This window comes from Dioscorea cayenensis, chromosome 15, assembly GCF_009730915.1.
Source record: "Dioscorea cayenensis subsp. rotundata cultivar TDr96_F1 chromosome 15, TDr96_F1_v2_PseudoChromosome.rev07_lg8_w22 25.fasta, whole genome shotgun sequence".
Lineage (NCBI taxonomy): Eukaryota > Viridiplantae > Streptophyta > Magnoliopsida > Dioscoreales > Dioscoreaceae > Dioscorea > Dioscorea cayenensis.
Window position 1 is genome coordinate 20598463 of NC_052485.1, and position 26026 is coordinate 20624488.

Here is a 26026-nt window from a genome sequence, read left to right on the forward strand (position 1 = left end):
TTACATTCCTGGATTTGATTCTTCTCTTAGCATTAAATTTAACCATTTAATGTACGCGGATGACTTGATTTTAATTTCTCTTGCTTTTAGGGATACTGCTAAAAGCATTAAGCTGTGTTTAGATATGTATAAACATCTATCTGGTTAGCGTGCTAATCTGCTCAAACCTGTTGTTTATCTTTCCTCTTGGTTCAACTGTAGGGTGGCTAAAAGTGTATGTTCCATTCTTAATTTCACCCAAGCCTCTTTCCCCATCTATTATCTTGGAATTCTAGTTACTCCTAAGAGGTTGGCAGTTGCTTCTTTTAATCCAATGATTAATAGAAATTCGCCGGATTTGTACCAAATGGAAACAATCTAAGCTCTCTCAGGCTGCTAAGCTTGTTCTTATAAACTCCTCTATCCCTTCCATCCCCACTTATTATTCCTCAGTGTATCTTATTCCTGATACGGTTCTTAATGAGATCACCAAGATTGTTAGGGATTTCTTTTGGTATAAGGGTGGCAATAGAAAGGGCATCCATGCGGTGGCTTGGTCTAATTTAATTGAATCCAAATCTAAGGGGGGTATTGGCATTATAAATCTTTCAATTGCGAAAACTTCTTTGATGGCAAAAAATATCTTCAAATTTAGGACACCTTTTGGGTTAATATCTTACACATCAAGCATGGTAAGATCAACTTCTGGAAAGATCCTATTCCCTCGAAGTGTTCTTGGTTTTTCCGAGGTCTCTATCATACTGCTAGCAAGCTGAAGCCGTATTGTTTTTTAAATTCTGTTAATCCATCTCAAACTTCTCTTTTATATAATTCTTGGTGCATGGAAACTACTCTTACCTTTAGTCCCACTTTTTTAAATTCTAACTTAGATTTAGAAATGTTTCGTATTTATGATTTCATTCTTAACGATCATTGGGACTTTCACAAATTGCGGGATCTTTTTGGTGAGAATTTGGACTATATTTCTAATAGACTCGGTCGTATTGATTTCAATGTCCCGTGTCATTGGATTTGGTCACCTAGGTCTCAAAGTAATAAGATTACTGCCATAACTTATCATTTTTTAAACAAAAATCAACATGGGACATGTTCGTGGATTGGTTGGAACAAGATTTGGCATCTTTGGGTGGCTCCTCGTGTTCAACATTTCATCTGGCTTGCTATGAAGGGCAAACTTGCAACCTCTGACTATCTTTATTATATTAATCTTGGACCCAATAATGTTTGTTGCCTATGTGGTCTCATTAATTAAAGTGCTGATAATCTTCTAGCCTTTTGTTCCAAAGCTCTGGCTGTTTGGCAGGAAGTTGGCTCTAAGCTGGGCATAAATATTTCTTTCCTGAACTGGTTCACTGCAGGTGTATGGCTTACGGATTGCAATTTGAATTTGTACACCAAATCTATCATTGCTGCTACAGCATGGTTCATTTGGAAACAAAGATGTGTTGTTATTTTTACGAATGCTATGCGTAGCTTCACCTCTATTGTGCCTAAAGCTTTTGCCCAGGTTGCTGAATTCTCTAGACCTAATGCCCATCAGCTCGGAAAGAGCCTTTTGCTTAACAACTTTAACAATGCGGATGGTCCTTTTCTCTTCTTTTCCATTGCTGGGTGCAATGATTCAGAGGTTTGTGGCGTTGGATTCTTTGTTACAAATGCTAATTTTCAAGTCTCCTTTACAGGTTGTGGTCCTATTGTTGCTAGCTCTAGTATCCTTGCTGGGATGAACGCTCTTCATGTTTCCATCAGGACTGCACTTAATCATCATTCTTCCCTTCATCATATCTTCACTACTTTGTCTGATGTTTTTCAAGCTTTTCATAGCAATCAAGCTCATAGCGTTTGGCGGGTGAACCAGTGGTCTCAAATTATTCGTGACTCGATCAATTACGCGAGTAGTCCCCAGGTTCACTACATTCCTATGGATTGGCTTCGTCCAGCCTCTAGTTTGGCGGCTCATGGTCGGGCTCTCCATGTCATTACCTCATTCCATCATGGTAAAGACCTTCCTCAGTGGATTATGCGGAGCTTTCAGATTGCTGGTTTTTCTTTCTAGTTGTTTTGTTTTGACTTTCTTTTCTTGTGTTTCTTTGCTTGTTGTGTTTCTGTATTTCTATTTTTTTGTATTTGTTGTTCTATTTTTTCTAGCCCAATGGGCTTTGGTTTGTAACCTAAGACTTTGTAAACTTTATTTTTGTTATTAATAAAATAACTCTATGAGCTCCCCCCCTTCCCAAAAAAAAAAATAATAATAAAGCATCTCTTATTTGTGGAGTTTGAAACCTTATAGCTTTAACACTTTCAATACGACTTTCCCAACTTGTTTGTGGCAATGGTTTAAGAGTTAAATTGGGTATAGTATCTTTTAAAATTTTCCATGGTTTAGTAGAAGAGCAAATAATGAATAAATACGTTATATTGCTCCAAAAAATGAGATAGCTTTAGTGCAAGAATTAGCCATATCATATAGTACCAAATTTAGATTATGACAACCACATGGTGTATAAAATGCCCTAGGATTTATATCTAAATTTCTCTTTTGCACTCTTTGGCCGTTTCCCTTCATATTTTATCTGTTATCATACCCTTGTCCTCTTAAGTTGTTAATATCAAGACCTATATTTTTTATTTCATCCACAATAATTAGGAAAATACTTTTTCCACTAGTTTCATGTACTTCTAAAAACTCCAAAAAAAGTTCTTCTATTTTTATTGGAGTTGATGAAACATCCTCAATTCTCACAATGAAAGACATTTGCTCTTGATGACTTGTATCTGAAGTACAATCAAGTATAATCGAAAAATATTTTGCTTCTAAATTTTTTTAATAATTTTATCTTTAATTTCATTCGCTAACAAATTTATTAATTCATTTTGTATGTTATGTCCAAGATAATGATTATGAATTCATCATGTTTAATGCGTCGAATATGTTCTTGCAACACCGGATTAAATTCTGCAATCATTTCAATTAGACTTAACAAATTTCCATTACTTTCTTGATTGATTTTTTCATTTTTTCCCCTAAATGCCAAATTATTTTTACCAAGAGTTTTTATAATAGCAATAATTCTTAATAATACATTTTTCCAATGTTCCCTCTCTCTCACTATTAATTTGTTCTTGGACTTGCTTATCGATTGTTTTGTTTTTCAATAGCCTCATTTCTACATCAATCCATGAACTCATATTAATAACATGTACATTGCTTGTTTCATGATTTTGAAGATTAGTACTAAGATTCTCCGATCACTAGTACCTTCATTGGCTAGTTTACCCGTACTTGAAATAGAGCTAAACAACTTGCAACAAAAACAAAATACTTTATCTAAATCTTTGGAATAAACCAACCATCGTCTTTCATGCTTTCCACCATTTGCCAAATTTTGAATATAATATGTTGCAGAAAAATGTCTTGATAATTTATCTTTTAGAAAATCTATATCAGTAACTCTAATCGGCCCTTTTTCAACTAATAAATCTCTCAAATTTGCATTAATATTTGTCCATTGACTAGGATCATATATATTCTTAGAAATGCAATCATTAGATTCATTTTCATGTTGGTCCTCATAAGGATCTATGTTAGATTTTTCACTAGCTTCTTCCTGTATTCCAATATCATTTAACTCAACCACATTCCTAATTTGTTCATTAACTTCATTTAAAGAACATTCTTCAGTTTCTTCTATATTTTCTAACTCTGTTTTTGCATTGCTTGTTAAAAATTTATCAATAGCACTTTTTTGAGACGATATTAAAATTTCAATTCTTTTCTTTTTCTTGAGTTTTGCATAACCAAATTCATATTTTCGAGTCAACATATTTAAAAACAATATAAATTAAAATATCATAAGAAGGTTAAAACAATAGATACTGTTAACTTGAGTAGTATATATGGATAAATTGCCTCAGAGAAAATATATGCCTGGGACTCGGACTCCCTCCTTATCGGTTGTCACTTGTGAGACAACGAGTGGTGAGTATCACAAACAAAAAATTCAATAGCAATTAGCAAAGATAAATAAATAAATAAATAAAAAAAAAATGAACAGTAGATTTGTTTGTTGGGAGGAGAAGAGAAGTAATTATACATTAAAGTAAAAAAATTTTAAGAACTTAATTTATTAGCTTTTATTTTAAAAAAAACAGTTGATGAAAGATTTGAAATCGGTGAAATATTAAATAAAAAAATTAAAATATTAATTAACTATATAACAACAAAAAATTATTATGATTACAAAAGATAAGATTTTTAAATTTTTAAAAATTTAAAGTTAATGATGACGTCTCAAATTAAATTCATAAGTTATGGACTTCATGCATTACGACATGGAGTAGTTATTATTATAAATATCATGATTTTAAAAACTATATTGGTTTAAACTAAAATAAGGCCCTCCATTTTTGGGGACTAAAGTGATTGCTTGAGTAGCTTTACCTTTAAACCGCCCTGTTTTGTATTTTCTCTAATCAAATATAACTTAGGTTTTCATCACCAATCCAACATCCCTATTCTCATGCCTATCTCCATCCTCATCCCTATCCCCATCTCTATGTTCTTATCTCCATCCCGAGAATCAAATCAGGCCTTATGCCTTTACATTACACGGGATTTAGAATTCAATCTCAGTCCAACTCAAAATAAATATGGATCAAATACTATTAGACAGAGTGGCTGTTGGTAAAAATTAAAAATTTTCAACATTATTTGTTTTAATTTTAAAATAACATTGAAAGATACAAAAAGATATCCGGATTAAATTTTAATATTCTTTTTAAAGTAATAAATTTAATTAATAAATTATTCGCTTTTGCATATCCTTAAAAAAGATACCCATAAAAAAAAACAAGTAAACAGATTCAGAAGGCAATTATTAATTTAATCTCAATTTATAAAAATACAAAAAAAGCAAATCTCACATCAACTTTCAATTATCCGCGTCTCACGCGATTCCCACGTGCTCCAGCTATTCAATTAATAAAATCTCATCATCACTGGATCTAAATGCAGTTAATTAAGCAATAAACAGCTAATTAAAAACAAATTAATCACTAAAATCTTAATCATTCTCATGTCACGCAATTACCACGTGCCATTCCACCAGACATCTTTACGTTGCACCCGAGCGCCCACACGGCCGCGCCGTCCAACCAATCAAATTTCGCCACGTCATCATCCCTTCCAACCAAAACCACTGCTCGCTCTACTCCTCCGCAATTCCTTTCTTTCTATTTTTTTGGGCACAATGCGTTCATGGATTCTAGGGTTTTGAGAGATGAACTTCTTAGCGCTCCTTACCTCCGCGGGGATCAACATTGGCCTCTGCTCCCTCTTCTTGATGCTCTACTCCATCCTCAGAAAGCAACCAGGGAACGTCAATGTGTATTTCGGCCGGAGAATCGCTGAAGAGGCTTCGCGCCGCTCCAATTCGTTTACTTTTGAGCGGTTCGTGCCCTCCCCCAGTTGGATCGTCAAGGCTTTGCAGTGCAAGGAGGAGGAGATCCTCTCGGTTTCTGGCCTCGATGCCGTCGTTTTCTTGAGACTCATTGTCTTCAGGTCTTTCTTTTTTTTTCAAAAAAAGTTGAATTTTCCAATTTGTTTGTTTGCTGTTTTGGTGCTTTGTGTGTTTGGTATCGAATATTGATGGATCAGAATAGGAAACTGTAGGGAAAAGGAGAGAAATTTGTCGGTGGAAGTTGGAATTAAGCTAAATTGTTTAATTTGTTTGATAGGATGGGGGAGGACAAAAATTTTGTAGGGTTTTGTTATGGCTTGTTTGATGTTGCAGAATTTTTCAAGAGTTTGGGGGCTAGTGTTTTGTTTTACTCTTTGTTTAATTGAAAGTTATTATGTTTTGATATGGTGTTTTTGGTGCGTTTTGAGATTTAATCGCTGGTGTCTTGAATAGTTGGGGGAAGATAAGAATTTCGTAGGTTGTTTTATGGCCGGTTTGATGAGACAGAATTTTTGGTGGTTTGGGGTCTAGTGTTTGTACTTTACTTCTTGTTTTAGTGAAATTTATAAGTTTTGATATAGTTTTTTTTTTTTAATGTTTTGAGATTCAACCACAGGTGCCTTTTTACATGGTGTGTGTTGAATTTTCGATCACAATTGGCTTGCCTTGAGATTTCTTTCTATTTGTTGTTTGATGAGTTCCTTGCTCCTCGTACTGGTTGAGTAAATGGTTTCTGATGCGTTCACTTATTTTGGTTTTATTGAAAACTTTGCAGCATGCGTATCTTCTGTATAGCTGCCGTTGCATGTGTCTTTGGTATACTCCCTTTGAATTATTTTGGGCAGGAAACGAAACACAAGAGTTTTTCTTCAGAATCACTAGAAGTTTTTACCATATCAAACGTCCAAGAAGAATCAAGCTGGTAAGCATCAAGCATATTCTTATTGCTAGTTTTGTCTAAGTCAGATGGCATTCAAACTTGATAGGATAATTAATTTAGTGTGAGGTTACTTATTATAATATGAACTCCTTGAGTATCACCTGTTGTTCGGATGGCTACCTTAACTTGGTGTCTACTCATCCACCCAATGAATAGTACTAGAGTTTCTCAAGAGACAATTTAGGTTGAGGGGCCTTTGATGATTGATATACTCATCTGACTAGGAAACATACTAGAAATTCTCAAGGGACTCTTTACATTGAGCAGCCCTTGAGAATTGTGATGCACACTTCAGATGTAGCGAGATGTGAATATGCAACCTTAGCTTTTGTATATTTTGCCTCATGAAACTATAATCCTCATTAAAGTAGAAAATATCATTGAATCTTGGAAACAGATCTCTCCGAGTAAAGGATGGTCTGCATATTGGCATCCCCAAAATAGGAACATGAAGGATAAATGGTATGAATGCACCTGCATTTTCTGGTGCTCAGAAGCTGCCTGGGTTTTTACTGTTGTTTTGTGAAAAATGTCTGGCACAAAATTAACTTCAGTGGATAGTTTCATAAAGTGTGATTGTTGAAATTGAAGCTTCTTCAACGCCATGATGCTCGAACCTTGCTTCTAAACTCTTGTGGTCGTAATAGTGCTGATAAGAACCTCACTAATCATTTGTATTGCTGAAGTAATGTGATTATGATAGATAAAGTCATAACCAATGAAGTATGGTTTATGGTCAGAATAGATTCGCTGTTGATTCTGGCTCATAACATGTTGAAGAAGCTAAATGTCTCACGTTTTATTTGTTAGTTGGAAAATATAACTTAATGTCTCATGGCAATTTAATCGATTAACATTTCGTCATTGCTAATCACATTATGGCTTGCTTTTTTGTCTTGTTTCTTTTTCAGGTTTTGGGTTCATTGTCTTGCCTTGTACATAATCTCTATTTCAGCTTGTGTTCTTCTCTATGTAGTAAGACTTTGCTTTATCGAACTCCCCTAATTTGCTCATGATCTCACCCATACAATTCATTATTATATAATTTTAGTTCTTGATTTTTGTTGTGGCTGCAGGAATACAAGAGTATTGCCAGAATGAGGTTGGTACATATTAGGCAATCTCCGAATCCGAGTCATTTTACAGTTCTTGTACGTTCAATTCCAAAATCACCTGAGGAATCATACAGTGATTCTGTCAGGAAGTTTTTCCAGAAGTATCATTCATCAAGTTATTTATCGCATCAAATGATATATAAAACTGGGAAAGTCCAGAAAATAATGGTGCGCATTTCATGCACTTTATTTCTTATGTGTACGGCATATAATTATCTTTTATTAACTTGCTTTAATTTTAAGGAACAGAGAGTATGCTTAAGCTTCTTTATCAGCATGACTATATTACAATTTGATTTGTTGAATGCTTACATTCTATTTATCTGTGATCTAACTAGATAAATTATTTGTTTTGGTAGCATCTTATGCTTCAATAGTTATAAAATAATGAATAATCATTTGACAAGTTACTCATTCTATTCATATGCTAAAATTTGGGGAAATTAGTTAAGTATATGTTGAATTTTGGCTGTAAGAGATAAACATACTTGCTGGAGGATTTTGTTTTTGTTTTTGTTTTTTGTACCTCTTAATGATTGTCGATAGCAGATAGGACTAATGGTGCTTGTAGAAACCCATTAAGTCTTAAAATTATTTTGGTGTTTAAAGTTTGCCGTAAAGCCTATCTTAGAATTTTTAGTGTCATCCTTGAGGAAAAGAAAACTAACCTTGTTATTTCCGGTTTTTGGACTATGCTGATTTTTTTTCCTCTTTCTGATTGGTATATTATCATCATATTGAACTTGGATGTTTAGGTTTCTTCTCCTTCAAAACTTGATGAAACATTAAAAGTTGATTTTTTGTGGCAGTTACATATTGTGAGAAAATTGTGTTAAATTTCTTTTGGATGTACTTGATGGTACCATAAGGCTCTTATACAATGAGGTCCAATAGTTTCCAAGCTTATTTCAATGTGTCTTACATTGTTGCTGTCCCCTTGTTTTCATTTCCTTAAACAAAATTTCTACTATCTGACAGTTATATCCTTTGTGAAGGTTGATTTGATTCTCGATTTCTTTCCTCATAATTTACCAAATTATTATTGTTCCCTTTCTCATCTTCCTGCAATAATTTCTCAAAGCTCTGTGACAAAACATTGTTGTTCTTTTGTCGAAGGTCATTTATTTATTATTTCTTGTTAACAAGTCATATATTCCTACATGATTTGTTCATGTTGTTGATACTAGTGATTAGATATATTCACCAATGACCAAATTATTAACAAGAATTGAAAGACCTATATCTTCTCAGCCTTCTGCAGCCTTTTAAATAAGTAATAATGCTTTGATTTCAGAGGATGAAAGGATTTTTTATTTTTATTTTTAAATTGCTTGTCATGTAAATTGAATCAATGATCTTAGTTTCCACCTTTGGCCATCTAGCAATGCAAGAAATCCTATCAGGGCAGGATATGTGAATTATTTCAATTAATTGATGGACATGTTTTGTGTATGGTACTGTCAACTCTGTGTAGGTATTGTGTGGTAAACCAATGCATATTTATAAGATGGAAATGCTTTCTTTGCTATGTGGGATACATATGATATTCTATGAATCACAACTTGATATCATACTTATTTTGCAGACCAATGCTGAGAAGGCCTATAGGAAGTTTATGCACTTAAAGAATATTGCAATTGACCAGAAATGTATTTCTGGCATCCATAGATGTTGTCTTTGTGCTGCTTCATCAGATACTTTTCAGTTACAGTGTAATGACTTCGAGCTCAATTCGAAGAAAACTGACCTGGATCATTCAAATTCAAGTAAAATAGAAAAGGTTATTAAAAAAAAGTTCCTCTTATGCTAGTGTATAAATATTGATTTTAGATGTTTTCCTTACCTAATTACCTCATTTATTTTGCACCTAAATTATTTAATTATTTTATCAAATATGCATCAGGTAGGCTTATGTTTTCCACAGAAAATGTGTGAAAATGACTTCAGCGGCATGATATGTGCATGTTGTTCTTGTTGTTGTTGTTAGCATAATTGTACATGGCAGTGGTGTTCTTTACCCAACTTTTTCTTCAGTTTTCTCAGCCTTCTTGTATATTTATCTCTTTTTCAAGTTCCGTTCGTCGAGTGATTTTGATTTGTTATGTACACCTTGGAGGACATGCTTAAGCTTAAGCTACTAGGAAGAGAAAAAATGCAGTTCATAACTTGAAACAACTTCCTCTTGTTGTGTGGCATGTGTACATCACTATGCTGTAATTATGCTTCAAATGCAACTCAAATCCAATTTTGTGCGTCTATGTATATATCGAACCTCCGACTGAGATCAGGGGGAGGCAAATATATATGTGGGCTATGTTACTTGCTAGTAAATCTGAACTTGTTAAGCTAGTCCATCTACTTATATATATGCAGCACTTGTACAAATTTAATTTATGATGTCTTACTATTTCATGCAGGAATGTTCTGCAGCATTTGTATTTTTTAAAACACGTTATGCTGCAGTCATTATTTCAGATGTCCTGCAGTCATCAAATCCTATGGTCTGGGTCACTGACTTGGCCCCTGAGCCACATGACGTTTACTGGTCAAACCTTTGGTTGCCGTATAGGCAATTATGGATACGCAGGATAGCAACTCTTTTAGCTAGCATTGTTTTTATGTTTCTATTCTTGATCCCAGTCACATTTGTGCAAGGTTTATCCCAACTTGATCAACTGCAGCAAAAGCTTCCATTTCTGAGGGGAATATTAAAAAAGTATGTTCCATCTTTTTCCAATTCTAGATCAATTTGACATAATTAGTGTTTTATTTTTCCTTTTTCGTTTTTCTTTGTTTGTGCGTACACTGAATAGTTCCATAAAATGCTTAAGTTTCATATTTCTATTTTTGTCTATGGTTTATTATTGTGTTATGTTTCTTAAGGAAAATATGTAAGATCACTCCTTGCTAGTAGTTAGGTACCCTATATTATGGTTAATCTTTGAAAAATGGCTATTTAAATTGTTCAGGTTGGTTTGGTAAATCCTATAAGGTTAGAGGCTATGGGATGCCAAATCATAGTTACATATAAATTCTGCCACTCTACTAGGTCCAACACTGTCTGGACACTATCCATGAATCTGGGAGAAGAGCATCCTTTATATCTGGTACCATGGAATATTCACCGAGGACTGTGTTGATCTAATTTTATTTATTAAGTAATCAAGTTTGGTTTCTGTAGTTGTTAATTTTTTTTCAAAATGATATTCTATTGACTATTATCAAATTCCTATCATTTCAGTGGCTAGTGGCTACACTTTAATGATGTAACAAACATGGGTGGCTTATCATGTTTTTCTTGTGCTTCAAATATGCTTTAGCTTGTTCTCTGTCCAAGGAATGAAAATAAAATTCCCTTGCAGTAATATATACTATATTACATTTTGTTATCACAAATTTGGTCTTCTTTACTGATAACGATAGCCATTGGTGATGTATATTTTACTGCTGAATTTGTTTATTACAATACATGTATGACCTCCCACCACCTCATGTATTGTAAGACATCCCACTACCTCCATTTTTCATAGTCACAAGTGGGTGGTTTACTTGTTCATCCCGTTGTTTTTCCCCCAAAATTTTGTAGAAGGGATTTTTAATTTGTTTCTTAAGGGACAGATATAGTTTGTCATGTCTGCACATGAGAATTTTCAGCACTCTTTATTTGTTGCTTGTGTAGGTAGGTTACTTGTCTGTATTAAATTGTGAGTGATATTTTCATGACAGAACTCTTTATTTTATTATCAAATTTGGTCTTATTAACGACTAGCTTTACTTTGCAGGACCTTTGTTAGTCAGATAGTGACCGGCTACCTCCCAAGTGTCATTTTACAGTTATTTCTCTATAGTATTCCTCCTATAATGATGCTATTTTCTACACTAGAGGGGCCTATATCGCACAGTGAACGGAAAAAGAGTGCAGCATTCAAAGTCTTATATTTCACTATTTGGAATGTGTTCTTTGTTAATGTTTTGTCTGGGTCTGTTATTAGCCAGTTGAATGTAATTTCTAGTCCAAAAGGAATTCCAACACAACTTGCAAAAGCTGTACCGAGGCAGGTAATTTATTAATTCGAACATCTCGTAGAATGCATAATGATCAAATCTGAGCATGTTCTTAAAGAAGTATTTATCCATATTTTAATTATAATATAACTAATGGTGGCAATGTATTCAATTGAATAAAGATTTACTCAATTCTCTGAAATTTTCTGTTGACGGCCATGATATTTCATTTTGCCTTTGTTATGTTTATTGATGCAGGCAACCTTTTTCACCACTTATGTTTTAACATCAGGCTGGGCAAGTTTATCTTCTGAAGTAATGCAGCTTTTCCCCCTTATTTGGAACCTTCTTAAAAGATATATATTTCAGATTAACAGCGACCAACTTTCCATTCCATCATTTCCATACCACACTGAAGTTCCAAAAGTCCTTCTCATGGGGCTTCTTGGTTTCACCCTCGCCATATTAGCACCTTTAATATTGCCCTTCTTGCTTGTGTACTTCTTCCTTTGTTATGTCGTATATCGCAATCAGGTGAGTGGTAATCTGCTTTGTGTGCTCTTACTTTTCCCAAAATGCTTATGTAGAGATGAAATATGCATACTGTTTTTTTCTTGTAGAACATGATCCTTCAAGACCTAAATCCCATAATTATGCATGATTACTTAATTTAATATGTTGTTGTTATGCTTGTTTCATTCTGTCACAATATGCAGCATGTGATCTTGTCTTTTTACTTCACATTATCACTGTTCCTTAATAAAGTGGTCACATTAAAGTTGAGTTGCTTCCCTGATGTATCCTAATGTTGCAATTGCCATACATTTGTTCCATGAATGTTTTCCATGTTAAACCTTCCAAAATTAAGTCATAAATATCATGAGGACATTATCTCTACTTCGTTCACCATTTTCTGCAATGATTTTCTCATATATATGTTCTATTTTCCTGTTCTCTTAAGTAATATTCTGTCATTTTGATTTGCCTTTTCTAAAACTTAATTGACCGTGTTTTCCAATCCGATTACTTTCTTCTGCGGTTAAACCAGATTTCACAACTTTGCAGATTCTTAATGTGTACTGCTCAAAATATGAGACTGGAGGACGCATGTGGCCAATTATGCACAACACTACGATTTTCTCCCTAGTGCTCTCGCAGATCATCGCACTCGGAGTTTTTGGGTTGAAAAAATCACCTGTTTCCGCAGGTTTCATGATTCCACTAGTCATATTGACCCTCCTTTTCAACGAGTATTGTCGACAACGTTTTAATCCCATTTTCAAGAGTCTGTCTGCTATGGTACGTACTCTTGGATACTTATATTATTGACTCATCCATCAGAAATTTCCTGATACAAATGAATCTTATCAGTGTCACTAGAGTTAAATTGTATGGATGAGCTTATTATTTTATTCGTATGAAATTTCATATGCTTGTGAGTATGCTGACCACATGTGTTCAAGTTGTGTGATGTTTTATTTTTTCTGTGAGCTATATCCTTCAAGAATTGAAGTTATGATTTGATTTAAAAAATTCTTTTCCTGCAGAATCTTATTGAAATGGACCAAGAGGATGAACAGTGTGGAAGAATGGAAGAAATACATCAGCAGTTGCATACGGCATACCAACAGCTCCCGCCAGATGAGATCGACTTTTGCAGTGGTGAGTGCTCTGGTTCACATGAATTACATGAAAATGAAGGTTCACGAACTATCCAACTCGATGATGACAAAGATCAAACCAATGATGACAATGATTGTCGTAAGCCACTGGAAAAGATCGTACCTGTTGCGTGATGAAACCGAATTGCATCTGCAGTTTGATATACTACACCATAGTGAAATTCATTAAATCATAGTTCACAGAAATCAGTGTTTGCAAATATTTATCTTAATTGTGTCATAGGATGAACAAAAGCAGTAACATTTTGTGCATATGAGTGTGTTTATATATACATAGATTGTACATGCTCGAACATTTACAATTCTTTTGATTTCTGAGTTTTATCAAGGGAAATACAATCATAATTCTTGCCGTGTTTTCGGGAGTATTCAGCTTTCGATTGGCTTAAGAATGTGACTGATGTCTTTAAGAAATTGTTCGTCCGACATCGACATTTCTAATATGCAGAAAATGAAGAAACAGAGGAGCAGAATTTTTGGTGTATTATTATTATTATTCTTAACCTGAATTGTGCTAACATGTTTTTATTGGATTTTAATTTGTGCAGATTTGTTATCAATGTTTCCTTGGGAAGGCATTGTTTGACATTTATGTTTTTTTATTATTATTATTATTTTTTACTCTATTTTATTGAAATGATAGTGTGTTTTTACAAATATACCCTTTTGAAATCATACTTATGTGCCCTCAAAAATGTTATTGTTTTTACATGCGTTTCAAAAATTGAGATTGTTATTATGTGCTCATAGTCTTGTCAAAAAAGTATCTATTTTTTTAATAATAGATGAAAGTAAATGAAATTTTTTTTATAATATTTATATATTCTGAAAATATATTTTCTATATATTATTGTGTTTATACAGCTAATAATGATAGTTGAGAGAAAATTTAATAGGTTTTAGTGTGCTACAATTATTATTTTATAAAATAACTCAATAATTTAGTGTAATTACCCATAGTTAATTATCATAAGAACATATATATATATATACCTAAAAAATTCTAGTGGTACAAAGGACAAAAAGAATGTGTATATATATATATATATATAAAGCCAGCAAAAATATAAATATAAAAACAATAAATGTTGAAGACTAAATTAGAACTAAAAGGTGCAACAATAGGAAGATTGTTCAAACATGATATTGAAACAAAAAAAACAATGCAATCAAACAGTAATATAGTTATCCTTTTTCTCATTTAAAAAAAAAAAAGAAATCAGAAAGAAAGAAAAGACAATCAAATTTGCCTTCAAATGCCTTCAAATGTCCTTTTAAAAAGACAGTGCCTTCAAAATTTGCCTTCAAATGTCCTTTCTCTCATCCCATGATGCAAGATCTAGTCCTTTTAATAATATAATAATACAAATAAACAATATATTAATATCATTATCAGTCATCCAATAATTCCATCCTTAGTTGTCCGACTCCCTTCGCCACAAAGTTAAAAGACTCATGAGGAGCACAAAAATATAAATATATATATAATTAGCCAAAGAAAAAAAAAGGCATATAAAAAAAACAAAGAGAAAGGATGAAATGAAACAAGTCCAAAGGAACAAAGACACTCAGAAGAAGTTGTAATTCTGGGAACTATCTTTATCCCTCAATTCTCTTCTTTCACAACTCACTCAGAGTCATGCCATCCTCATCTTCTTGGAAGCATCTATCTCCTAATAATAATAATAATAATAATAATAATCTTACATGACTACATGATATGATATATTAATATGAAGGTTATGGGAAAAAGTAAGCTTGTATACATAGTTATTTCTTTGTAGATGGACTTAAATAAGGTAATGTACAAAAGAAAAATTAGAAAAAACTAGTAATTAGTTTCTTTAGTAAGTATGCTTCTTTATCTATTTATCTAGCCTGTTTATAGTTGTATGGGGTATGTGTTATCCATTTTTTTAATGAAGGTTTGTGGAGTTGGTTTTCTCTTTAAAAATCAATATTTTTTTTTTATGTGACTTCTTTTTCTTTTTCTTTTTTTTTTAAGGAAACAGAAAATTCTATTATTAGTTTATTTTAAATTCAATTTTATTTTAGCATTATTCAATGTAGTTTTTAGTTACAAGTGCTCCAAATTGATAGGATGGAGTGCTTCTGGATGAAGATGAGTCTTACCTTCTTCTGGAGGGCAGTTAGACTATCAATCTGTAACCTTTGCCTCACGGCATTTATTTTTTTAATTTACTTCTTGTCATTTACAAACTATATATTTCCAACTTTTGAAGTATTTATATTTGTTTTATTTTTCTAATAGATATGGTTTTTTTTTATTTGTATATTTATATATATATATATATATATGATAATTTGTTATCTACTGACATCTTTAGATTTCAAATCTAAAAAAAGTTCTATAACAACTGCTAGATTATCATCTAATGGTTGCTATTGATATGGTCCTCCTATAGAATATAGAATGCTAGGCGGTTGTTATTTAATTTGTTCTCTATTGGTGGAGGGAGGTGACTGTCCTCTTTATATATATATGAATTATATATAAGCACACACAAAAGTTATTATTCATGTATCCTGATTAAGAGATGTAAACATATTTGTTCCAATAATACATTTAATCAAGATATTTTGTAAGAGGATGATAATACTTTCAACCCGAACCCCATATCACTAGGTGAGGATGTACGGGTTGAATGTTTAATTCCAAACATGTGAAGATGAAACATCGCATGTCACATTTGCCCAAAAAAAAATGATAAGATATAATTTTTTTACATTTCTTCAGAGAATTACTGATTAAAAAAAATAAGAAAACAAGTGCTAGATTTGCAGTCGGTAACATCTTTAGGGGTCATTTGATTCATGAATTTTTATTTTACGGCGGAATAGCATTACTAGGAATATAATTCCCAAGTCATATTGACATGAATATGTGCACTTTTTATTTAGTTGATAAGACATTAATGTGGTCCGGATGTAACATTATAGTATTTGATTAGTTATGAATCTTTTACTACAAATTATCATTTTACTAAAATACCCTTATTTAATACGTTTAAATTTAGCAAAATCAGTAATATTAATTAAATCAAAATTATCTATTTTAAATAAATATAAATTTTTATTGATTTTTGAAGTTTTAGGAAGTTAATATATTTGAGATTTTATTGAATTTAAAAGGTATAAAGAGAAAAAAAATTCACTTAAAATGTGAGATTATCACCTATTGAGTTGGTAATAACATTCGCAATAATTTTGGGTAAGTTATCACATTCTGGGAATATGATATTCATGTTTTATATAACCAAATAAAATAATATAAGATTATTTGGTCTACATTTGAGGGGTAATATGATATTACTCCCAATCAAACGCCCTTTAATGTAATTAGCATCAACAAGAGCATAAAGAGTTGGAGAAATACCATTCGAGAGGGAAAAAGAAAAGCCATAAATATAAAGTATAACTTGAATGACAATAGAATAGTGGTATAATTCAAGGAAAACCCGTAAACTAAGAAACAATTTGAACAGCTTGAGCGACGTCATATTAAGTAATTAATGGCCAAATTGATGATCAATATACCAATTGGTTGAAAGTAAAATGTGGTAAAAACTAAGTCACTATTTAAAACGATCCTTGCTTAACTTACCCCTTCCAATTAAGAATGACTCAAAAACACAGAAAAAGCCTTTGTCTAACTGGTGCACTACTTTTAAAATCCCCACACTAGAATGAAAAAGTATAAAAAACCCCATTTTGAGTATAGGACTTATAGTCCAATTTTCATATCAACTAGATGAGGGTGTATGGGTGGACCACTATTCCTTTCTATGTGTAAGGCCTGACAATATATATGCATTTGTCACATTAAAAAAATCCTATTTTTTTTAAATTAAAAAAAAAAAAAAATTATATAAAGAAATGCCATTTGTAGAACCTAATATAGTGCTAGTCAGATGTTGTCTCAACATCCACAATGCATAAAAGTTAGTTATGACACAATTACATAAAATGATGATATATGAAAAAAGAATATATACCCATATGTATTGCAAGATATACAACGATGCACTGAAGTTGATATCTAAGATAAAGACAGTCTATTATGAAATATATATGACGCATATAAATATACATATAATAACATCTTAATATACATAATATTAACATTGATATATATATATATATATATATACATATACAGAAAGAGAGGGGAATGACCAATAAATCAAATCCATGTCCTTATAATAATACAACATGATAAGATGAGAAAGAGAAAGAGCAAGAGAGAGTTATAGAAGAGTTAGTGAGAGTCTCTATCAGAGAATAAAGAATGAAGGTGTCTGAGATTCAGTGGATGGTGAAACAGTGAAACATATATATAAATATGGGTGGGTGGTCCTTGTCCTTTCCTCCCTGTCTTCTGCAAATGTTTTCTTCTTTTTTCCTTAATTATTTAATTAACACAATACAATACAATTAATCAAGCTTATATATATATATATATATGGCCTTAATCACGTTGCTCTTGTTTCCTCATCAATCACAATGAATCCTTTTCCCTCTCTTCTTTTATCTATATATATATATATATATTGTTTTTGAGGTTCATCGCATGTGGATTTCTAAGTTGTCTTGACGTTTTGCATGGGGCTCCATCTCATGCAATCCTTCTTGTTTAGTATATTCCCACACACTTTACAGTCATAATCATCTTGTTTAAGCAGCCTTAATTATTAATATTGCTTAACTTTCTTGTTAGCTTTTTGTTTAAGCTCATTAACCATTTACTGTTAATCCACAGTTGATCCTTGTCTGTCTTTGATCTCTTTAAAGTTTAAACTACACTTGATCACATAACAATGAATTTATCAAGCTCATCTATATATATATATATATATATACACACGTACACATGTGCATAGACCATAATGTTGTTGATAATATGTTAGTCCTTTTGTTATTTGTACGTACATGCATAAAAAAAAATTTATATTCATATGATTAATAGTGGAAATTAATCGATTTTGTAAATACTTAATTAGTTGATTGATATTGTTTAATTAGTAAAAAAAAAGTGGAAATTAAATTACATTGCATGCATATGGTGTCAAGAGATTGGCACACCAACAACAATCTAAATTATGTCACGCATTGTTTGATTGAAGATGATAAAAGAAGATCTTATTACTTTCAAAAAAGGTAATTAAGATAGAGATTGATAAATTAAGACACTTATTAGTGCAACATCTTGACCTAACTAATCCACTAACTCTCAAGGAAAATTACTTGCCACTTCCATCTTTCTTCTTCAATGTGTTCCCATACAAAACATGAACATGACTTACTTTTTGACATTTCATCTGTTTTGTTTTGCACATATATATAAATACTTTTGGTCTCACACATGGCATGGTAATTTGAACTTCTTTTTTCTTAATCAACATTACTTAAACTTAGATCACCTTTTTTGTTACCTTCTAACTTGGCATGAAGATCTGTATATATATATATATATATATGTGAAATACATGCATTGCATATATTCTCATATTTAAGCTAAAAAAAATTTCTTATATTTTCTTAATCCACCTATTGAATTATAGATTAGAGAAAGTTTGACTTTCATGTCACCAACCAGTTCAACTACTACCTTGAGTTGTTATTATTGATGAATGATGAAGAACCCTTTTTATTCAACCTTTATATATATATATATATATATATATAAGCTTTCAACCAAATGTAAACTCTCCCTATACACACACACACAAATACATAGAAACAAATGTAAAAACACAGACAAACTCATTAGAAAACATTCTATTCAAGAATCATCAGCTCTGTCACCTAAAAGATAGAACCAAGAAAAACCTCATGATGAGTAAAAGTACAATCACAGTTAAGATTAAGGAAACAATGTTTGAGGTTTCCAAAGTTTGAAGGGCATCTTGTAACAAAGAAAAGTTTTGTGTGTAGTTAGGAGAGAAGAAAAAAACACATACATATATGATATATATTGAGTCTAGGCTGTCTAGCTATGTATATATATATATATATATATATGATTGCTTGAAACTAATTTGGGAGTGGATTAGGTTATGTAGTATTCTAACAACTTTCTTAATGAAAACAAGAAAATAAAAGAAAATATAAGGGAATCATTTGCTAGCTAGTTTGAAATTGTGCTCACCATGCTCTAACTAATGATTTAGCAACCTACCGAAGATTTTTGTAAGTGATTAAGTCAACTTAAAAGATGAATATTATAATTCACATAGATTGCAGATTCTTTCAAAAAATTTTCTTGTAGCTTGGTAGACTTAACCTGATTTTCAACTTATACAATTTGATTCTCTCCCTCTCTGATTAATTCAATTAATTTGTCACATAATGATATACATATATATATATATATATATATATATACCGAATATAGTGAAGTTACATTTGTTGGTTTTTCCAACTTTGATTTTTCCATGTGTTTGTTTGAATAATCAAGTCACAATGATTTTCTTAAGCACTTGAAGATTGATATGTATATATATATATAGAAAGAGAGGGAGGGAGATTAATTTGAAGCTTAGCATGATTTCAAAAAAGTCTGATGGTAACAGTACTGTGTATGTATATATATATATATATAATGTTTAATTGGAGGATGGCTTGGGATTTGATATAAAATTAATGAAACTTTTATCAATGTTTAACTGTGTGTTTAACTTATTATATGTCTCTCATTGTTTAGATGCATGTTAAGTAATCAAAACACTAATTCAAACTTCATCAACAGTAATAATAGCTAGAGTCCATTAAACAAAGAACCTATAGAAATAGTTCATCACAAACTTTGATCTCTGAATGAATATATGAATTCAAAGACAACATAGATCAAGAAAGCAAATTAATGACCTTTTTTTTTCAAACATTAATTTATATGATCAAGTTATGACCACATGAAATCTATTTCTGATCTTGTATTAATTCAAGAATGAAGATCATATATATATATATATATATATATATGAACAAACAAAATAGAAAAATCAGTAGCCAAACCAGTCAAACATATAAACAGAAGAGGAAATTAAGCAACAGTACTAGAATTCAAGATTTAGAAATCATTATTAAGCACAAAACCAAAAACTAAGTGATGATCACTCTAATCAAGGGGGTTTATTAGGGTTTATGCAAAGAAAATGGTCTATAAACACCACCATCTCCATCAATGATACAAAATATACAATACTCATCAACACGCAAATTAAGCACTTGAACAACAACAATAACAACGACAACAACAACAGTTAATCACTGTGTGCCATGATGCACTGGTTCTTCCAACAGACACTGCTGCATTCCTTGATAAGTTGCAGACAAAGTAGGGTAGATCAAAGGGCTTACCTCTGTCCAATTCATACTAGTCGAAGCCGAAGAAATACTCCCGTTGTTCCCATCAATCATGTTTGCTGTTCCATAGAAGTAATCAAGTCCTTCTAGCTTCACTGTGTTGCATTGAAACATCTCATCGAGCTCGGTGGGGAAACCGGTGCTAGGGTTTTGCATCAACTGTGAGTTCACTCCTTCATGGAATGAAGGTTGCATTAGATTCATTGTATCTCCTCCATAGATTTGTTGTGTCGGCATGACACTAACCGATGAACTAGCTCTACTTGTTCCTTCATCACTAGAAAATCGACCGCCAAGTTTGATCAAGAGCTTCCTTATCGACGCATGATCATCGATGTTGTTGTTGTTGTTGTCATTGTTGTTGTTGTGATGGAGATCTGGAGGATTATTCACACCATCAAACATAGTCATTTGTTGCTGATCAGGCCAATAAACACTACGAAAGGCATCACTGACAACACCAAGACCTCCATCTTCGACTCTCTTTGCTTCTTGCTTCAAAGCTCTCCGAGCTTGCTGGTTATCCTTTCTCTGCTTGCCAAGAAGCTTCTTCTTCAACCTTGTGTTCCAATAATTCTTGATATCATTATCAGTTCTCCCTGGCAATTGTGCGGCAATTATCGACCACCTAAACAAAACAAAAATGAATTTATTGAAGCTACAAAACACCTTGAAATCTTTTACAAAGTCATGTTGAAGATGAAAATGATAACCTGCTGCCTATACTGATATACAAACTACATATGATGTTATCTTCTTCTTCGGAGAATCCACCGTGTTTTATGTTCGGCCGGAGATAGTTAAGCCACCTAAGACGGCAACTCTTCCCACATCTCTTCAAGCCTAAAACAAAATAATCTTTGTCTTTATAATTTCTTGAAAGGAATGTTAATTACTTACTCAATAGAACAAGAACAAATAGTAACAAAACAAATACCGATTTTTTGCGGGAGAGCAATCCAGTTGCCGCCGGTGCCGTTTTGTTCTATGTAAGACTTGAGCTTGGCATCTTCTTCAGGGGACCAAGGACCTTTCTTGACATTGGCTTTGTCACAACAAGGAGCTCTTCCCATGGCTGTGGTGGTGGTGGTGGTGATGGTGATGGTGATGATGATGATGATAGTTCTTAGGAAGAGGAGGTTGGAAGGTGGTTCTCTTGATCTTTGGTTTTCTCTTTCTCTTTGGTGGTGTACTTAAGACTAAAGAAAGGCACGGAGAGGAGGAAGATTAGCATAAGAAAAAAAAAAGTTGGAGTTTGATTAATAAATTGGTGAGCAAAAGACCAGGGTTTGCATCTCTTTGTCTTTCTTAGACTAGAATCTATATAATGCCTTCATCACCTCTTTGGCCCCCACTTTGCACTCATACTTTCTTCCTTCATATATATACATATACATATTTATGTATATATATATATATTGTATGTTTATATATGTGCATGGAAAGAACTAAAAAGGTGATGGAAAATATAAAGGATTAGGTGGACAAAATGTTGGATTAATAGTTTGTCAACCATTAATTATATATGTTGCATGTTAAATGAATTATTTCATAGTTTTTGATGGTTTTAGAAATGTTAATCCAATTAAATATTTGGAGGTTGATGAATCAATTTTTTTTTAACAATATTGGTAGAGGTGATTTGCTTGTCCACCTTATCACCAAAAAATAAAATAAAAGTATTTTACTAAGCGGAAAATGATGATTAATTTATATTGTATATAAATATGATTTTTATTTATAAATAATTTTAAAAAAATATTATATGAACCGAAATAAAGACAAAAAAAGCCATGATGATAGATGTATTGTAAAGTCTTCAAACACATGAAGAACATGAAGATTTAGACTTACACTTTAGCACATAATTTTGAAGGTTCAACAAGTTCATTAATTAATTAGGTGGCATCTTCATAGCCATATATAAGACTAAACAAGGACCGTAATTCTATAATATTACCTTTTATTCACCCTTTTTAAACATTATCTAAAGTTAAAAACCAATCTTTAAAGTTAAGTAAAAGGTGATTAATTAGTACCTTTGTATGTTCAAAAGGATGAGTCTTCTTTTGACTTGTAACTTATAATCAAATTAATCATGCTTAATTACACCACCAATCTTCCCATTGTTGTTTTCAACACTTCAATTTAATTCATTCATCCTCCAATAAAAAGTTAGTACTACCTTGACATGCTTAATCACTGACCAGGTATTAATTAAAGTTCTTTATAAAAGATAGTTTAGTTATTAATTGTATTTCTAAAAATTAATTAATTTGAATACTTATTAACAGCTAAATAAACATGTTACATATATATATATATATATATATATATTGTGGAAGGACAAAGAGGGTGTTTGTTGATTTAATTTGTTAGGTGACCAAACAGATGAAGTTGAAGAGCATGGGTGGTGTTGATGAGGAAATGTCAACATATATATAAGAACTTATGGGTTGTCTTCAATTTGGAGTCCTTAGTGGCTTGATAGGCTCTTAGATTTTTTATGGCTGCAATTGTACGACATGAAATCAATTAATTAGTTAGGAAAAAAAAAACAAATAATAAATCACGCATATTAATGCAATGTGTTGAGTTAAAATATAGTGGGCTTAATTTTGGATAATATGACTTGAAAATTTGTTTAATTGCATGTATAACTGTTAATAAAATCAAATATCCTTTTAAAATTTAATTTTTTTTTCATATATACACTTTTGCCCGGAATACTGTTAAAATGTAGTATTATTAAATGTTAACTAATTAAAAAAAAACTTGTGTATATATACCCCGAATAATTTAAGCTTGTTTTACTCATTACATTTGAATAATTATTAGTATTATCAAGGGTATTTTAGGATTTTAAATAATTTTTATTGTTTAAAAAATCAATAACTATATAATCTATGCTATATTTAATGGTGTTTACGGGGGGCAGTGGGGTATATATTGAAACAAAAAGAAGTTTTAAGGTGTACACATAATATTTAATTTTGTTGAAGGTATAGAGGCAGCTAGTCAAATTTTTAGAGATATACTAGTTTAAAAAAAAATCAATTATAAACCCTAATCCAACATGTTTTTCTTTTTAATATATATTAAGCAGGTTTATGGTTTTACTATATATTAGAGTAATATATTTACAACAATCGATATTTGATTGATATAACTAAATATTATTTAAAAACAAGGACTTATGGAGAAATGGGTCCTTAGTTTGATTAATTGTTGTGACATATAATTGAAATCGAACGTTCGGATAACATGGTCAAATCTAGTATTTGTTGAAAAAAAAAAATGAAATGTAGAGAACTCCCTAGATAGATAGATGAATGAATATTAAAAACCCCCCTAAGCCTCATATTTTATTCATACACATCCAAACCCTAATTATATAAATATATATGTATATATATATATATATAATTAATAGCCGAAAGTAGATAGATTAAATTGATATATATACAACTCTAATTTGACTTGGATGTAGAAACCAAATTTGATTGGGTTTTATAAGATTAAAAAGGGTCATCTTCCTTGCATCATCAATTGGACTTTAGCTCCTAAAAAAGTTTCCTTCATTGGACTTGGTCATGGAGTTCAACTTGTGATTGTTTTGGGAATTAATGCGGAATAAGAGATTTTATTCAAACTATATCTCAATATATATCTTAAAAAATAAATGAAATAAAATAAAACAAAATAAGGACAAGTAAGTTCATTAATATGAAAATATATGTCTTCAAGTTTGGCGCAAGATTGTAAAGAGTTTAAAAATATTTTGAAAATATTTAATTTAATATTGATAGTTTTTTTTTAAAAAAGTTGCTCTTTATATCATTTGAAATTTTGATGTTTTGCTTCAGCTTACAAAATATATATATAGAGAGAGAGAGAAAGAGAGAGAACTATAGAAATGTTTTATCTTCTTCTCTAACATGAGGCGTTACAATTATTTTTTATTTTTTATTTTATTAAAACAAGAAGGTACTTGCAATAATAAAAAGGATTTCAGAAAAATATATATTTATAAAAAAAGTTAAGTTCCGTAAAAGATGGAAAGTTTCAAGTAGGAATATGCTGTGTATAGATATATATATATATGAAATGAATGGAGTCACCGTGAGTTTATTATTGCGTCGAATATATCAAAAATATTGATATTTTAAAGAAAATACTAGTAATAAACGCTTATTTGATTTCAACTTTCAATAATTGTTTTTTATATCAATTAAAAAATTTACTTAGTAAGGAAAAGATGAATGGATAATTGAACAGAATTCCACCTAAACAAGAAACGAAAGATGAATTAAAAAGGATAACTAAGTACAAAGAAAAAAAAATTTGATAATAATGCATTTATTATGGACGGCAACCAACTAGGAATTCATGATCAATAAAGTTTTATGAGTTTATAAGGATCAACCAAAAGAACATTGACTATGTTTTACCCATGTATATGTTCACATGCAGGGTGTACACATATCTTTTAGCCCATGCATTTATTATTTAATGGAAAACCCCTACTTTTTTTGGATTTGTTTGATTTAACTTGATTTGGTTATAACTCGCAATATTATTTTTTTGACATAATTTTTTTTGTATAGTTCTAAATTGATATATTTCATATTAGATATAACCACACATATTATACGTGTATGATTTAACAAAAAAAAGTTGATACTCATATATACTTTCCAAATTAACAAATATGAGATTATTAGTTACTCTCATGCACCCCTTGATTCAAGGTTCAAGTAAAAAACTTATGCTAATAAGATGAGAAACGACATTTATATTTTTCAAATTTATATTTTCTAAATTAGCCAATATGAGACTATTACTTACTCTAATACGCCCCTTTAATAGATACTAATTTATTTTAATTAACCACAATGTAAATAAATCAAACAAAACAGGCTTTGATACCGTATTAGATGTAAACAAAATATATTATTTAGGGCTAGTTTAACTCAAAAACTTAAGTTGATAGGATGAAAACCCCAGTTTTATATATTCAAATCTACATTTTCCACACTAACATTATAAGAGTTAAGATTTTTAGTAGTAATTTTTTTGTGTTAAAAAAAATATCAGACACTATTGTTTAAATTAATAGTGATACTTATGTTTTTGTCACTATTATGGTGATAATAGTGACAATTTAGTATATGTCATAATTAAATTGTCACTATTAATATATTAACAGTGGCAAAATTTCTTTTGTATCCAATATTCATTACTAAAAGCATATAAGATTTGATTTAAAAAATTTTCTTGATGAGTATGATATGCAATTGTGACAAAAAAATATTTTCATCACTATAATTTTTCATTTATTGTGACGAAAGTGTTCTCCTTCACTCAACATATATTTTTGGTTACAATAGTTTTATCACAAAAATTCAATTATTTAGTGCTTGTTAGTTCCGGCGATGT

The 26026-nt window shown here is 31.2% G+C and overlaps 2 protein-coding genes across 2 annotated transcripts; one reads left to right on the forward strand and one right to left on the reverse strand.

Moving 5' to 3' along the window:
* Nucleotides 1-5231: 5231 nt before the first annotated feature.
* Nucleotides 5232-13555, forward strand: LOC120277350 (CSC1-like protein RXW8). The gene is made up of 10 exons (XM_039284158.1): nt 5232-5560; nt 6235-6381; nt 7311-7374; nt 7476-7682; nt 9100-9294; nt 9932-10230; nt 11297-11573; nt 11778-12053; nt 12585-12818; nt 13067-13555. The coding sequence occupies exons 1-10, from the start codon at nt 5280-5282 to the stop codon at nt 13313-13315; spliced, it is 2229 nt and encodes a 742-aa protein (XP_039140092.1). The 5' UTR covers nt 5232-5279; the 3' UTR covers nt 13316-13555.
* A 6782-nt stretch (nt 13556-20337) lies between these two features.
* LOC120277870 (transcription factor RAX3-like) lies at nt 20338-21895 on the reverse strand. The gene is made up of 3 exons (XM_039284718.1): nt 21525-21895; nt 21301-21430; nt 20338-21215 (listed from the first exon to the last, which is right to left on the reverse strand). The coding sequence occupies exons 1-3, from the start codon at nt 21658-21660 to the stop codon at nt 20489-20491; spliced, it is 993 nt and encodes a 330-aa protein (XP_039140652.1). The 5' UTR covers nt 21661-21895; the 3' UTR covers nt 20338-20488.
* Between the last annotated feature and the right edge of the window lie 4131 nt (nt 21896-26026).